Raw genomic sequence first — 15,329 nt, forward strand, 5'->3', positions numbered from 1 at the left:
ATTTGCCAACAAAGACATTTCATATAGAATACATTTTACCAGCAACTTAATACAAGCAACGAGTTCTATCTCGTGGCTGATATATGACCAATGTTTAAATGGTGAACTTCTGGACGGTAAACACACTTAGAACTTCACACAAAGTTGAAGATGCCACACACCCATACACTTGTGTCTAAGAGGTACCATATTTTGGCCCACGAATATTCTTATAATATACGCATTGTTTTCTTTTGATGACAGCGTATCTTTCTGAAACAAAGCAACCATTTCAAAAGTAAGTATGTGAAAGTACTTGAACCGAACTCATTTTGAAGGGTATCCCATCACGGTAGCAAAAAGTCAACTATAGTTCATGGACTATGGACCAAACAGTTATGTTAAAGTGCGCAAAAAATAAAATATTTTAGGATATCAAACTGAATAATGTAGTCATACAGACCCACAAGAAACTGTCCACGTTTTGTGGAGATTTGAAAGTAAGCCTATCTTAAACCTCGCTAAATAAATACTCTAGGGACTATTATATTTATCAAACACTATAATATTGTAAAGAAAATCAGCATGTAAAACATATTAGCAAGAGTTACATAACAAATCTTTAATTATGATAAAATTAAAATGCTCCGAAAAAAGTCAATTAGTAGGGGCGTAAACCGCTAAATAAACACTCAAGGGACTATTATATTTCATTAAACAGTATATGGCGAAAAATATCAGCATGTGAAAACATTTTTTACAAGAGTTACAGAACAAATCACTAATTACGGTAAAGTTAAAATGCTCCAAAGAAAGAGAATTAGTAGAGGCGTAGACATGAATCTATGTGTAACTGAAGTTGAAAAATACTAGCTACCAATGACAATATAACCTAGAATTTCAAGGTTGAGAAGGGAATTTTAATAATGTTGATATTTACATTATCTAGGTACAAAATGTACAAACTTATCACCGTATGGGTTTGTCTTCTCGTTAGATCAACTCTATAACACGATAAATTTATCTTGTAACGACGGCAACCCTGATAATACTACAACTAGGACTGTTTTACAGATAAAATGGAGAGAGAGAGAGAGAAATGGGGTTTAACGTCCACTCGACACAAACTAGGCCATTTCAGGACTAACAGATAAAATGGAGAGAGGGAGAGGGAGAGAGAGAGAGAAGTTAATACGCCCTCAAACAAAACTAGGTCATTTCGGGACTAAGATATGATTCAATTTAATTTCAATAATTCGCTGCTTGCGCGTGGGATTCTTTAATCGTGAAAAGAGACCGGATGTAACGGAGAAAACTTACGAGGTTGAACAGGCGACCCTTCGTCTTGCCAGGTAACTGAGTGGGACCGAAACCACTTGACTCAATGACAACCCTTATGACCTAATGGTTACCGTGTGTGTGTTGTATTATAAGGTCTGTCATTGTGTCAACTGGCGTATGGTCGCCTGTCCAACCTCGTGGGTTTCTCCGGGTCCTCCGGTTTCCTCCCACTTCCCAATGCTAATGACCCCAACGCGCAAGCGAATTATTGAAAATAATAAACAATATGTTAGTCCCAAAATGACTAGTTTATGTCAGGTTGAAGTTAAACCCCATTTCTCTGTCTCTCCATAGCTATGATGGTGGGTGTTCATTGAGTCGGATAAGTACGCACTAAATTAAATAGATAAACATGAGCACTAAATTAAAAATAAAACTATACGCACTAATTTGTTTTGTCGGTCGTTGTACAATAAACACTAGAATATTTATGATTATATAATTGTGCAATATGCATTATAATGCATATGACCGTGAACACTATCTTGTCATTATATGCATATCTGCTGCAATGTATGTATGATTAAATGAATATATTTCATGTTGTTATGAAGGGAAATATTGATGAAAATTAATTCATACACATGTTTAAGTGTCTATTTTAATCATAGATATAGTCAACTCCTAGATCATCGGGGATCACAATTTCCAAACTATTATGGTGCAGTCGTGGTTGGTCGGATTTGAATGTATCAGAATAATGTTTTCGAGCTGGACAATATTGTCTTATTCTGTAGGATTTTCCCTTTAAATTATGCATGTCATGAAATGACACGTAGTTTAACGTCTTACACCAAGACATTTAAATAATATATTATGTTTGTCATGAATTGTGTTTTACAGCTTTTATTGTTATGGCTATTAGAGGTGAGTTTATGTGTGCGCAAACAGTGTTTGGCAAACGGTAAAGAAACTCAAATTCTCTAGAGGGAAGAGAGAGAGAGAGAGAGGGAGAATTTAACGTCCACTCGACACAAACCAGTTCATTTGGGGACTAACATGTTGTTCAATTATATTTCAATAATTCGCTTGCGCGTAGGGATCTTTAGCAGTGGGAGGAAACCGGGGGTCCCGGAGAAAATCCAAGAGAATGGACAGACGACCCTACTCCATGTCACATACAACCGGGGAATCGAAACCACTCCAGTTGACCCAATGAGAGACCTTATGATACAACGCGCACGCGCTAATCATTTGGCCATCCAAAACCCCAAAAGTTGTAACACTTTGGTCCTTGTAAAAAATTTTGGTTCTTTGCAAAATTATTGCTTCACTCTGTCTATAGAGACAAATCACACGTACTTAATGAACGTGAATATATAGTTATATATAAAAAAAACAGTGATATTTTGGTTAAATCATAATCATGTCAAAATATACATCAAATTCTGGCTGTTAAATGACCTATGGTTGGTAGACCAAAAACAGATAATGTCTCCTATCTTAGTCGTGTGAAATAATTTATTCAATATATGGAGTGGAAATTAACGTCAAGCTTATCGAAGACCTGCAGAAATTAGAGGGTATAAATTAGGGTGTAAAGCGAGTTGGATCAGGGCTCATTCAGAAATTCCTAGCAGCCATTATTATTGAGAACGAGGAACCTGCACAGCCATTACAGCTTAGTAATAAAGTTGAAAAACTATTTTATGCTGTTGTCTTGTTACGATCACGAAGAAACAAACACAACAAGAAAGAAGTCCTATAGTACTACAAAGTCTCTAGAGGAGGTTAACATCGAGCACCTCGGTGACATTTTGGACCGGGTGAAAGGTGAGCGGTTCCCGTGAGCGATATTTTTACCGCTTGATGTTTGTTGAATATAACCTTTTATGTTTTAGGTAGAGGCCAACAACCGGTGCGAAACGACATGTTCAGCGGATAAATATTTACATTAAGTTGTAAATGTCGCAGTAACAACATGGACATCGCCCTCAAATAGTCGAGAGACGTAGAGAACAAGATTTGATAGTAAGGAGAGTATCCTCTTTGTGTTTAATACGGTGCGGTTAAGAGGCAATAAATTGCGAAAGACATTTTAACAGCTCAAATTAAAACAAGCGTAGGTAAAATATTAAAACTACATCAATACGCATAAAGTTGGACAAAAAAATACCTCTATATTATACGAAAATACAAGTTCATGTGTGTTTATGCGCATTCAGTGGCGCTCATTATATAAACAATCTGCTGTTGTCTTACAGTGATCACGAGGACATCATCAGTGTATGCTATGTAAAATAAAATATATAATTGAGGACGAGTCTGGTTAATTCTTTTGTATTAATATTGAGGACGAGTCTAGTTATTCCGTTTGTATTTATATTGATCACCAGATAGTGTAAATCACACGAGGTATCACCAGTGAGAAGTAAACGCGGAATCTGTGAAACAAAAAACAGCAGTCGCATATGGAATAATCTCTCATAAAGGATTAAGTAAACTGCGCATCCTTTCAAAGGGGACTTGATTAGTAAACTATAGACCAAATAGTAACCTATGTGCGGAACGAGCATGATAAAAAACACTTAGAAGATAATTCTGACTCTCGGATATAACTTGTATTTTAGGTCTAAGTGAATAAGACAATTCGGCATTGGATAAACGAGTTACTGAAAACAAACTTAAGGAACAAGTAATCAACAACGAGCATTATAATCAACCACTTAGAAGATAATTCTGACTCTCGGATATAACTTGTATTTTAGATCTACGTGAATAAGACAATTCGGCATTAGATAAACGAGTTACTGAAAACAAACTTAAATAAAACTCATTTTGAATAAAGAAAGAAACTAAAAAACAATGGCGTCTACAAAAGTTTTAGGTGTCTCTATGTGGGTGTTGATAATATGTATAAAAACAGTTATTGCCCGGGAAAACCAACAGTTATTGATGCTTCTGTTTGATGGATTTAGATGGGATTATCTCGACCAACCAGATTTACACCTTCCTGGATTCCGGAGAATACTTGAGATAGGAATTAGAACGGATTATCTAAAGCCAGTTTACCCGACCCTGTCTTATCCTAATTATTATTCTATTGCCACAGGTGAGTTTAATTCTGTTATATATTTCATAAACAATAATTATATTAACAATGTGATTGACAGGAGGACCGCACCACACATAACTAATTACACAAGACAAACCCATGGACAGGACATAATATACACAGACATTTCAAACAATAAACAACAAACGTATATATCAAATCATGCGAATGGACCATGGGGGCAGTCGTAAGCGTACTCTGCGATGCACAGCCCCCGTCATGTAGTGATAAAAAATCTCACCCCAAACAAACAATAGGGGGAAATAATTGAAGAAACACAAAAACGGTGAATCTTTCCCAAAAGTTGTATCATACTGGTGTCACTTATGGTCGACTCAGTGCTAGAATTATCAATGTCAAGACATCAAAGACAAAATTGTTTTATAGAGAGAGAAAAATGGGATTTAACGTCCACTCGACACAAACTAGGTCATTCCGGGACAAACACAAGGTTCAATTTTATTTCAATAATTCGCTTGGGCGTAGGGATCTTTAGCAGTGGGAGGAAACCGGAGGACCCGGAGAAAACCCACGAGATTGGACAGGCGACCCTTTTCATTGTCACGTACAACAGGGAAATCAAAATCACGCCAGTTAACTCAATGACAGACCTTATAATACAGCACGTGCTAACCATTCGACCATCCAACTCCCCAATATATTTTATAATTAACGATTAAAGGGTGTTTATGTAAAATTAGATACAGAGCTGACAGTTCTCGTTATAATAGTGAAAACGTGTATTCCGTTTGCTAAGTAAATGGTAGTATGGTAGTAATTATGATTTTGGGGTCCAGCTCAGTATACTGTTAGTTCGGGGATCTTAAACGTTCTCACAGTATTGTTTCAAATAAATTATATACGCTGATAAAGGTTCAAACGTTTATTAAAAATACTGACCGAATGTCTCCTGCCGTAAGTAAAGCAAACCTTATCATCAGTTCAGAAGTTTACTTGGAACTAAATTAAACATGTTAAGGGGATTATAGATAAATTTACAAACATTAACCCTATAAGCATTCTAATATGTTAAGCTAACATTTCGTGGGTATTATTTAATAATTTTTGTACCATAAATGATGCACGTATACTATATTATGTAAAATAATATGCCATACTGAACTGCGGACAAGTTCTAAGATAAAGATGACAGAGACTCTCATGATAAATTTAAAACAATTATTTTGTACAACAGAAATATCTATACTATATCAGTAGTTATAACATAGATAATGAAAGGGGAATATGTTGAAAATTTCAGTCAAATTAAATTACTTCTCTCTAAGCAAATTAATCACCTCTATTGCCATTACTACCGTCGTTTCTATAATAAACAAAGTTTCGATTGTCCACTTTTACATTAAATCATCAACCGCAAATCGTATTTAAATCTATTGAAAATCTAGAGTATTCGATAGCATCGAGAGTTGATTTTGGTTTTGGTAATTTGAAAATGGATTATGCAAGAGCTAAATCTGCCTATTGCAGTTCTTTCATTAGATCTTAAATGTCATCTAAATGATTCATTAGACATTAATTAGCTTACCAGGAACATAATCAACTCTCGATGTCATCGGATGTCTGCGATATATAGTGTTTTTAATACGTTTTGCGGTGTATGAAATAACCTTTAAAAGGGAAAATCAAGACTTTGTTTATTATCGTAACAACGGTAGTAATGACGATCGAGGCTAGCCAAAGATTAAATCACTAATATCTTGTTTCAGAGTGAAGCAATTTGACTGCAATTTTCAGTGTATTCTCTTTTCTTTATCTATTCTTAACTAATGTCCCTTTAATTAATGTCTAATTAATAATTTATTTAACATTTCAGGCATACAAAGACCTGCTATATACATGTATAGGCACATTTAGCTCTTGCATAATGTATCATTAAGGGAACAAAATGTCGGTTTGTTCATATATATCTCAAAAGTAATAAAGACTGTGTTATTTTGTAATTAAGAATGGGCTAGCCTGTACGAAACAGATAGCAGTTTTATTATTAATATATTTTTCTATGTGAAATTATAGATGGTGGTGTGGAACTTATAGAAACTAATAGGAAATTTATCGTAGTTCAAGAACAACGTCTAGTCGTTCGGTTCGTACAAAAACCGAGGTCCCGTGCACGTAAAAGAACTCCTACAAGTTGGAATTTAATTGCTGTCCAGGCAACATTTGCATAATAGCAAACTGTATGACGTATGTCCCCTCTTTATTAGCCCCATCGGTGTATACAAATATGAATTTAAACCCCATTTCATTCATTCAGTAACCGTTTGGCCGGGATGTACTAAAGATATTTGTAGATTACTTTGACTCAAATGCACATGATGTAACTTCAAGGGGAACGATCCCATATGAGTCTTAGCTGATTTAAACTCGGTTGCCAAGTGGCAAAACAAGTAAAGACAAATTTATTTTAGTTAATTGTAACTGAATTGGATACATAAGAAAAATCTTGAAACATTTTGGTGTTAATAAATAATTACAAAAACAGACATCTTCAACAAAATCAAACAGAAAATTCTTTATCTGTCTCTATAAATTATTTTTTTTTTCTGAAGCAAATGGATTTTTTTCATGGTATAAATATCAGAATATCTTGGAATTTTAACATAGCATAAATTTGATACAGACTTGTGCAGTGTTAATTTAATGGTCTAATACAATCGAGGCGTTTTCTCAAATGCAATGATGTGGTTGATATCTGGAATTACAATTATAGAAGACAGCAAAGAAATTGAGATAACTAAAAGAGAGAAATGAAATGAAATGGGGTTTAACGTCCTACTGTTCTGCTCCTAACCTGGGCTAATGAAGACGGGGCATACGCCCTACAGTGTGCTATGAGGGAAATTTTGCCCGGACAGCGGCACTACGGCCTACTCTTATATCGAATTCCAACTGCCAAGGGATCTTTTACGTGCACGCCAATGTGTACACGGGACCTTCCGAACGACTAGACAGCTTTCCTTGTCAGCCCCTCCTGCCTGCATCTGGATGAACTTTCTCGGCCAATGCAGGGATCGAACACCCGACCTCCAGGCTAGCGAGCTAGCGTCTTACCCACTTAGCCACGTGATCCCCACTAAAAGAGAGAGAGAGAGAGAGAGAGAGAGAGAGAGAGAGAGATGGGGTTTAGGTCATTTCGGGACTAACATATGGTTTAATTTTATTTCAATAATTCGCTTGCGCGTAGGGGTCTTTAGCAGTGGGAGGAAACCGGAGGACCCGGAGAAAACCCACGAGGTTGGACAGGCGACCCTACTCCATGTCACGTACAACCGGGGATTCGAAACCACGCCAGTTGACTCAATGACAGGCTTTATGATACAGCGCGCACGTGCTAACCATTCGGCCATCTAACCCCCGGAGATAACTAAAATATTACACCATATGATGATAATAGTGATTTCATGAAGCCTGATCCCGTGTGGAGCAGAAAAGTAGGACGTTAAACCCCATTTCATTTCATGAAAACTGCAATGGAAGAATATAAATCCGCTGATCGTCATTTGCATTTTTCGGAATATTTCGATTCATAGAGTGGCAAGGTTTATGTAAGAACGAAACGAAAATAAAACGGAACGAATAATTAATGATATACGCTAGGATTGTATGCAGTCTTAATAAAGTAGTAGGTTTTAGAACCCGGATGTAAATTTAGTTACCTCATTTCACCTATCTGGGTGTGGGTGGGGGTGGCGGCGAGGGTATATTTGGTATCTAGGAAACAAACTGTAATTTCGGCATCTAATTTCAATAATTCGCTGCGAGAGAAAACTCCTGGTGAAATCGTTAATTACCCTAAAATGTCCTCTAAACTGAACAAGCACTAAACCAGAAATCATTAGATGCACATCCCAAAATTTCGTAAGTGCTGCACAAGGCCTAAATTAGAAAACATTAGGTGTACAACACAGAATTTCGTTAGTGCTCCTTTTTATGTAGAACAATTCCAACACATTTAAACATACATTATGCAAGAGCTAAATCTGCCTACTGCAGGTCTTTCTTTGGGCCTGAAATGTTATCTAAATTATTAATTAGACATGAACTTATCCAGACCATAATCAACTCTCGATGGCATCGCTAGGCTGCGATGTTTATAGGATTATGTTCCGATTTGCTGTTCGACTTCCATTCATAATTAAATCAAAAAATGGATAATCGAGACTATGTTTTTTATACTGCCGACTTTAGTAATGATGATCGAGGCTAGACTAAAAATTCAACCGCTAAAAAATTTCGGTTCATAGTGGATCAATTTGACTGAAATTTTCAGCAAATTCCCTTTACAGTATTTAGTTTTTAACTATTATAGTGAGAACTGCCAACTCTTTATCTAATCTCCCATAATGTATCTTTAACTAAAAGTATTAAAGACTATGACTTGGACGTCGTTTATAAGCTTTACGTGATATGGGTAGTAACTCTGAATTTTGATCGGGTTTGCACTTAGAACATATATTTCCCCTCTCATCACTGTCCCTTGAAATGATCACGCATTTTTAAAAGACGTTTCCTAAAACCATTGAAGGGGGGGGGGGCGTATGCGTCTACGTTAGTAGTATAGAAATGGCGTAGTGGGGGTCGACTTGAAGTTAAACCCATCTCTTTATCTACTTGGATTGAAGCGTGCATTGAATTGTAAATTGCACGGTGAGAATTAGTACAAATCGTACTAACATTATAACCTCACGTATATCCTGCTTTATGTACCAAACCCGTCACCCGCGCGCGTGAAATCGCAAGGTCTGTCAATGCTTCAGGCGGTGTTGTTTCGATGTACGTGACAAGGTCGCCTGTCCAACCTGGTGGGGTTTCTACGGCTCCTCCGGTTTCATCCCACTGATAAAGACCCCTACGCACATATGAATCATATGCTAGTCCCGAAACGACCTGGTTTCTCTCTCTCTCACCCTCTCTCTCTCCATCATGAGTATGAGAACAAAGTAATTAGTATTATATTAAAGCGGGGGTTAGCATGTCAGGAAAGTGATTTTTGAAGACTAAAAGGAATGCGAAACCATTAGTTTTCTATCTCCTTAATTATTGTTGTTAAGAAACAGAGTAAATGTACCTTGAAATGAATTTATCTCGATTGCCAGTCCATGATGTTATCTCTTAACTTAGAAATCTGTCTATACACCACGATTCCTGTTTTCAAGAGCCTAGTACTAACGTTTCAAGTAAAAATGTGTAGTATTTAATGTGTAATGGAGTAGAACGGAAGATATAGTTTATGTTAAATGTTTGGTATTTATTTACAAACACTACAATATCGCTTCCATGCTTCTTAAAGTGGCTCAGCTATTTAATAGAAATATGAGCCGATAATAATGGGAGTTATAGATATAGTTTTTGTTTTTACGTTTTACAAAGTGATCGGCTTAGGAATTAAAGGTACACTAAGGAAGATTAGATAAAGAGCTGATAGTCCTCTCTATAAGAGTTAAATAATAGATAATGTAACAGGAATAGTCTGTAAATTCCAATCAAATTACTTCAGTCTAAGCCGGGAAATACTCATATTAAAAACAGTGTAGCCTCATATTAAAAACATTGTCATTCTTGCCGTTGTGACGAAAAAAACAAAAACCCCAGTCCTATCCATTTTTGTGTTTAATCATCAATGGATGTTGAACGGTAGATCGGATTCAAATCTAATGAAAATCGCCAGCATCAGATGACATCGAGAGTTGTTTATGGTCTTGTCATGTTAATAAATGTGTAATTAATAGTTATACAGTATAACATTTCAAGCCAAAAGAAAGACCTACAATAGGCAGATTTAGCTCTTTTAGCATAATGTATATTTAAATGTTTCCAGGAATGTTCATATAGAAGAATACTGGCATGATATAAAATCCAATAAGATATGAGCAGTAACGAAAGTGTCCTGCCACTCTCAGAGTATACTTAATACTATTTCCAATTATAGAGTAACGCTTTTCAGATTAGGGAGCCACGTTAGGGATTCACGGTGGCTCAGTAGGTAAGACGTTGGCTCGCTAAATTGGAGGTCCCGTGTTCGATCCCTACGTTGGCGAGAATGTTCATCGGAATTTTCCGATGTAGTTCCTCATTATCAGTGATGTAGGCCCGAGGGCCTGGCACGGTTCAACGTATAGTCGTTCGGATGGAACGAAAAACCGAGGTCCTGTGTACACATTGACAGATGGAATTCGATATAAGAGTAGGCCGTAGAGCCGCTGTCCGGGCATTATTTCTCTCGTAGCACATTGTATGACGTATGCCCATCTTAATTAGCACGGTCGGAGCAGAACAGTAGGACGTTAAACCCCATTTCTTTTCAAATGACGATATAGTGAATCTAGAGCAATCTAGAAACTATCCCGTCTTTATTAACACGGTCAGTGCAGATGGGATGCTAAATCCCATTTAATTTAAATTCTATTATGACGCCAACGAGATACCAGTCTTCTCTGATATGCCAAATCAGGACAGGAACCTCAGCGCGGGTGTTGTGTCAGAGTCTGAGTATACATACCAAATTTAAAATATAATTTTTCAAATTCTTTATACTACTATATTTAGTGTCGGCGAGACACCGGTCCGTCCTAATATAGTATATTTCCAATAAATATTAGAAGCAGGAAGAAATGATGATGGGTATTTCCCTTTAACGGGTTGAGCTGTCAGTTAAAGGTTTGACTATAATTGACAGCATGTGGTATTTATTATTCATATTTATCATGGAATATGATAGCATAGTAATCTGATCTACAGCTTTCACTCCTCATTTTAATCATATACCCATACCTTTATATATTGACATTATAAATAAATATATCATCTAGAACCAGTGGTCAAGGTACTGTGCAGAATTTGCGAAGACTGGTAATTATCATACATTTACATCGGTAGCCGCGATCGCCCAGTGAGTAAGTCGCTGGCTGACTAATGCCCCTGTCAGACCGGGTTGACGTCCTTAATGCGCTGCTGCGACCGTACGGCGACCAGAAAATGTACCATATCGTCAGCAAACGTGAACACAAACGCGAGAAAATGTACCAAAATATTAAAAATTTGTAAAAAGTCGCTTTCTCACAGCTGTCCAGGTCAGGTCGCAGAACCTTGGCGTTTGTTTTGAACATGCTCCAAACAAACGCCGTGACTCGGCGATCATTTGCGACCATGGAGACCACAGCACGATATCTGACGTTACCACCATGCATTTACCACGCTTATGGCGATCTTGAGGCGCTCTGCGACCATTTTCCGTCGCCGCAGTAGGGGGTATAACCAGGATGTACAGGGATCGATACCGGCGTTGGCCTTAAAGTTCCTGGGGAACTTTTAGTGTCTTTTGTACTTGTCAGTCGTTCGAATGGGACGAAAGCCAGGGGTTCCGTGTACACGTAAAATAACCCTTTGCAGTTGGAAATTGGCGAAAACGCCGCTATCTTGGCACACTCCCGTCTTTATTATCCCGGTTGGTGCAGAAAGATAGGATGTTAAGCCCTGGTTCAATTCGTTGCTGTTGATAGAAATTTAATATCCTTTCAATCGCTGACCAATCTGATTAAAACAAAGATCCTATTTCGTTTCGGTTTTTATGTTCAAAATTTCGTTTTACTTGTCTTTACCACACTAGGATCTGGAAGAGTTGTTATATAACCCGCGTTCTGGAGGATGGGAGGGATTAGCCAATAAAACGGTCTGTTACGGTGTGTTTTTGGCGTGAGGTGCACGGAACTATGGGTAACCCACTAGAAACATCTGCACTAATTAGTTAATCAAATGTCTGACGTCATAGGGTCAAAAGCCGCTCGTATGACCTCTGACGCAACTCAGATCTTCATGTAGGGTGGGGGATCATGTGGCTAAGTGGGTAAGACGCTGGAGGTCGGGTGTTCGATCCCTGCATTGGCCTGGAAAGTTCATCCAGATTTTCCGGCGTAGTTTCCCCTTGTCAGTGATGCAGGACGGAGGGCCTGACAAGGACAGCTGTCTAGTCGTTCCGATGGGACGAAAATCGAGGTCCCGTGTACACATTGGCGTGCACGTAAAAGATCCCTTGGCAGTTGGAATTCGATATAAGAGTAGGCCGTAGCGCCGCTGCCCGGGCAAAATTTCCCTCATAGCACACTGTATGGCGTATGCCCGTCTTTATTAGCCCAGGTTAGGAGCAGAACAGTAGGACGTTAAACCCCATTTCATTTCATTTCATTTCATTTCATGTAGGGTAGGTCATGGAAAGTAAAAAAATATGAAACGAAATATAGATTAGTATTTTAATCAGACTGGTCGCTGAAAATAATCGATTCGAAGTAATGTGAACAATAATGACCAGGATGTCTAGATTCAAATAATTTCTGAACCAATGATTATTTTGATGATAAGACAACTTTTATACCGAGTGGAGATTACACTGTAATAAAATAGCAATTGCTTTGAAGGAGGGAAGTTCACATACCTACCACATTCCTTGCGTTTAACAATTTGAAGTATGTGTATGTAATGTTGTGGGTAAAAAGATAGAATTGTTATATAATGTGCATGGTTTTATACTTATGTAAGTAAAGATGCAGTCAGCCGTTTTACCCCATATAGTCTTTGATATAATTTTCAGATCTTAAAACGTAACTTGGCGTCAGTAATCGCGTACATGAAACAATTACTATTCAAGGATGTGCATCCCAACCCAAGTAAATTACTATAATCGCCACGGGTAATGACACGGGTAAACACCCACTATCTTAGCTATGAAGAGAGAGAGAGAGAGAGAGAGAGGGAGAGAGAGAGAGAGAGGCTAAGTCATTTCGAGACTAACATATCGTTGAGGAAACCGGAGGACACACAGAAATCCCACGAGGTTGGACAGGAGCCCTACTCCTTGTCACGTACATCGAAACAACGCAGCTTGACTCATTGACAGACCTTGCGATTCCACGCGCAAGGGTGACGGGTTTGGTACACAAAGCAGGGTATGCGTAAGGTTACATGTTAGTACAGTTTGTACCACTTTTCGCCGTGGAATTTACACTTCAATGCATGCCTCAATCCAAGTAGAATTAGATCACTACAAGCGCTCCACGGAAATGACGGATTTAGTACACAAAACAGTATATGTCTAAGCTTACTTATTCCAACAGTGTGTAGGAGCCATGGTGGCTAAGTGGGTAAGATGCTGGCTCGCTAGCCTGGGGGCCGGGTGTTCGATCTCTGCATTGGCCGAGAAAGTTCATCCAGATTTTCCGGCGTGGTTCCCCCTTGTCAGTGATGCAGGACGGAGGGCCTGACAAGGACAGCTTTCTAGTCGTTCGGATGTGACGAAAAACGGAGGACCCGTGTACACATTGGCGTGCACGTAAAAGATCCCTCGAAAGTTGGAATTCGATATAAGAGTAGGCCGTAGTGCCGCTACGCTGTCCGGGCAAAATTTCCATCATAGCATATTGTAAGGCGTATGCCCGTCTTCATTAGCCCAGTTCGGAGCAGAACAGTAGGACGTTAAACCCCATTTCATTTCATTTCATTTCGAACCACAGAATAATGTCTGTAACACATGAGAAAATAGATGGATATAAGAATTAAACATGTGTGCCCCGTCTTGATTATAATCAGGTAAAGATCAGCCCACCTTTAAACCACATGTCACGTGTGGTATTTCTTGTATTCAGGATTTCCTATGATTGTTCAACTTATAAACACGCGGGTAGCGTTTAATAGCCCAAGAACAAATAAAGGAACCGTTTTTACTCGACTTAAGAAACATGATAGGGTTTAACGTCCCGGCAACACAATTATTATCTCAAATGATCATGAAATGAAAATGAAATGAAATGGGGTTTAACGTCCAGCTGCTATGCTCCGACTGTGCTAATGAAGACGGGCACACGCCATAAAGTGTGCTATGAGAGAAACTTTGACCGGGCAGCGGCGCTATGACAGACTCTTATATCGAATTACATCTACCAAGGGATCTTTTACGTGCACGCACGCCAATGTGTCAAATGATCATGAATCGTTTCTACACTTTAAAGATGCCTAATGTAAGATTTAGATAAAGCGCTGATAGTTCTTGCTATAATAGTTAATAACATAGATAATGAAAAGAAAATATGTTGAAAATTTCGGTCAAATAGCTTCATTCTAAATGGAGTTATCACCGCTTGAAGGACAGTGTAATCCCAATTGTCATTGCTACCGTTGTTGCGATAATAAACAAAGTCTGGATTATCTATTTTTATTTAAATTAGTAACTGGCAATCGTGTTAAAATCCGCTTAAAATCAAAACCACCCGATGACCAGAGAGTTGATTATGGGCTTGGCGTGTGCATAAATGGCTAAATAAATGATCTATAGAAGAATTGGGGCCAAACGAGATATCTACATTATGCAGATTTAGCTATTACATAATACATCTTTAATTTGGATTTGTCATATAAATTAGTAACATTTGATAGTTTGTGACATGAACATAGATAATTGGTTCAGTTTGGTAGTTTGTGATCTCAGTCAAAATAATTTCAGTTCAGTAGCCTTTGATACGATACGAGTTCGGTTGTTTTTGATTTGAACATTGGTTGTTAGTCTCGTTTGATAGGTTGTGATCGTGCTCCGGGGGTCGGTTTCGTTTGGTAGGTTGTGATCTTGCTCCGGGGGACTAGTCTCGTTTGGTAGGTTGTGATCTTAAGCTAAGGGACTAGTCTCGTTTGGTAGGTTGTGATTTTAAGCCAGGGGCCGGTTTCGTTTGGTAGGTTGTGATCTTGCCCTGGGGGACTAGTCTCTTTGGTTAGGTTGTGATCTTGAGCCAGGGGCCGGTTTCGTTTGGTAGGTTGTGATCTTGCCCTGGGGGACTAGTCTCTTTGGTTAGGTTGTGATCTTAAGCCAGGGGCCAGTTTCGTTTGGTAGGTTGTGATCTTGCCCTGGGGGACTAGTCTCGTTGGTTAGGTTGTGATCTTGAGCTAGGGGACT

General features: G+C 38.3%; 1 protein-coding gene across 2 annotated transcripts in view; it reads left to right on the plus strand.

Moving 5' to 3' along the window:
* The window catches only part of LOC126820440 (glycerophosphocholine cholinephosphodiesterase ENPP6), a 36,416-nt gene that overhangs the window by 10,611 nt on the left and 10,476 nt on the right, over positions 1-15,329 (plus strand). Inside the window, exons 1-2 of one of the 2 annotated variants that reach the window (XM_050548422.2) lie at positions 2,014-2,187; positions 3,162-4,372. In XM_050548422.2, coding sequence (XP_050404379.2) covers positions 4,126-4,372 — 247 coding nt within the window. In that variant the 5' untranslated portion in view covers positions 2,014-2,187; positions 3,162-4,125. Of the gene's footprint in view, positions 1-2,013; positions 2,188-3,161; positions 4,373-15,329 lie in introns of those variants that run through there. The other variant, XM_050548423.2, reaches the window with a different exon arrangement.

Source organism: Patella vulgata, chromosome 5 (genome assembly GCF_932274485.2).
Source record: "Patella vulgata chromosome 5, xgPatVulg1.2, whole genome shotgun sequence".
NCBI classification, from domain to species: domain Eukaryota; kingdom Metazoa; phylum Mollusca; class Gastropoda; family Patellidae; genus Patella; species Patella vulgata.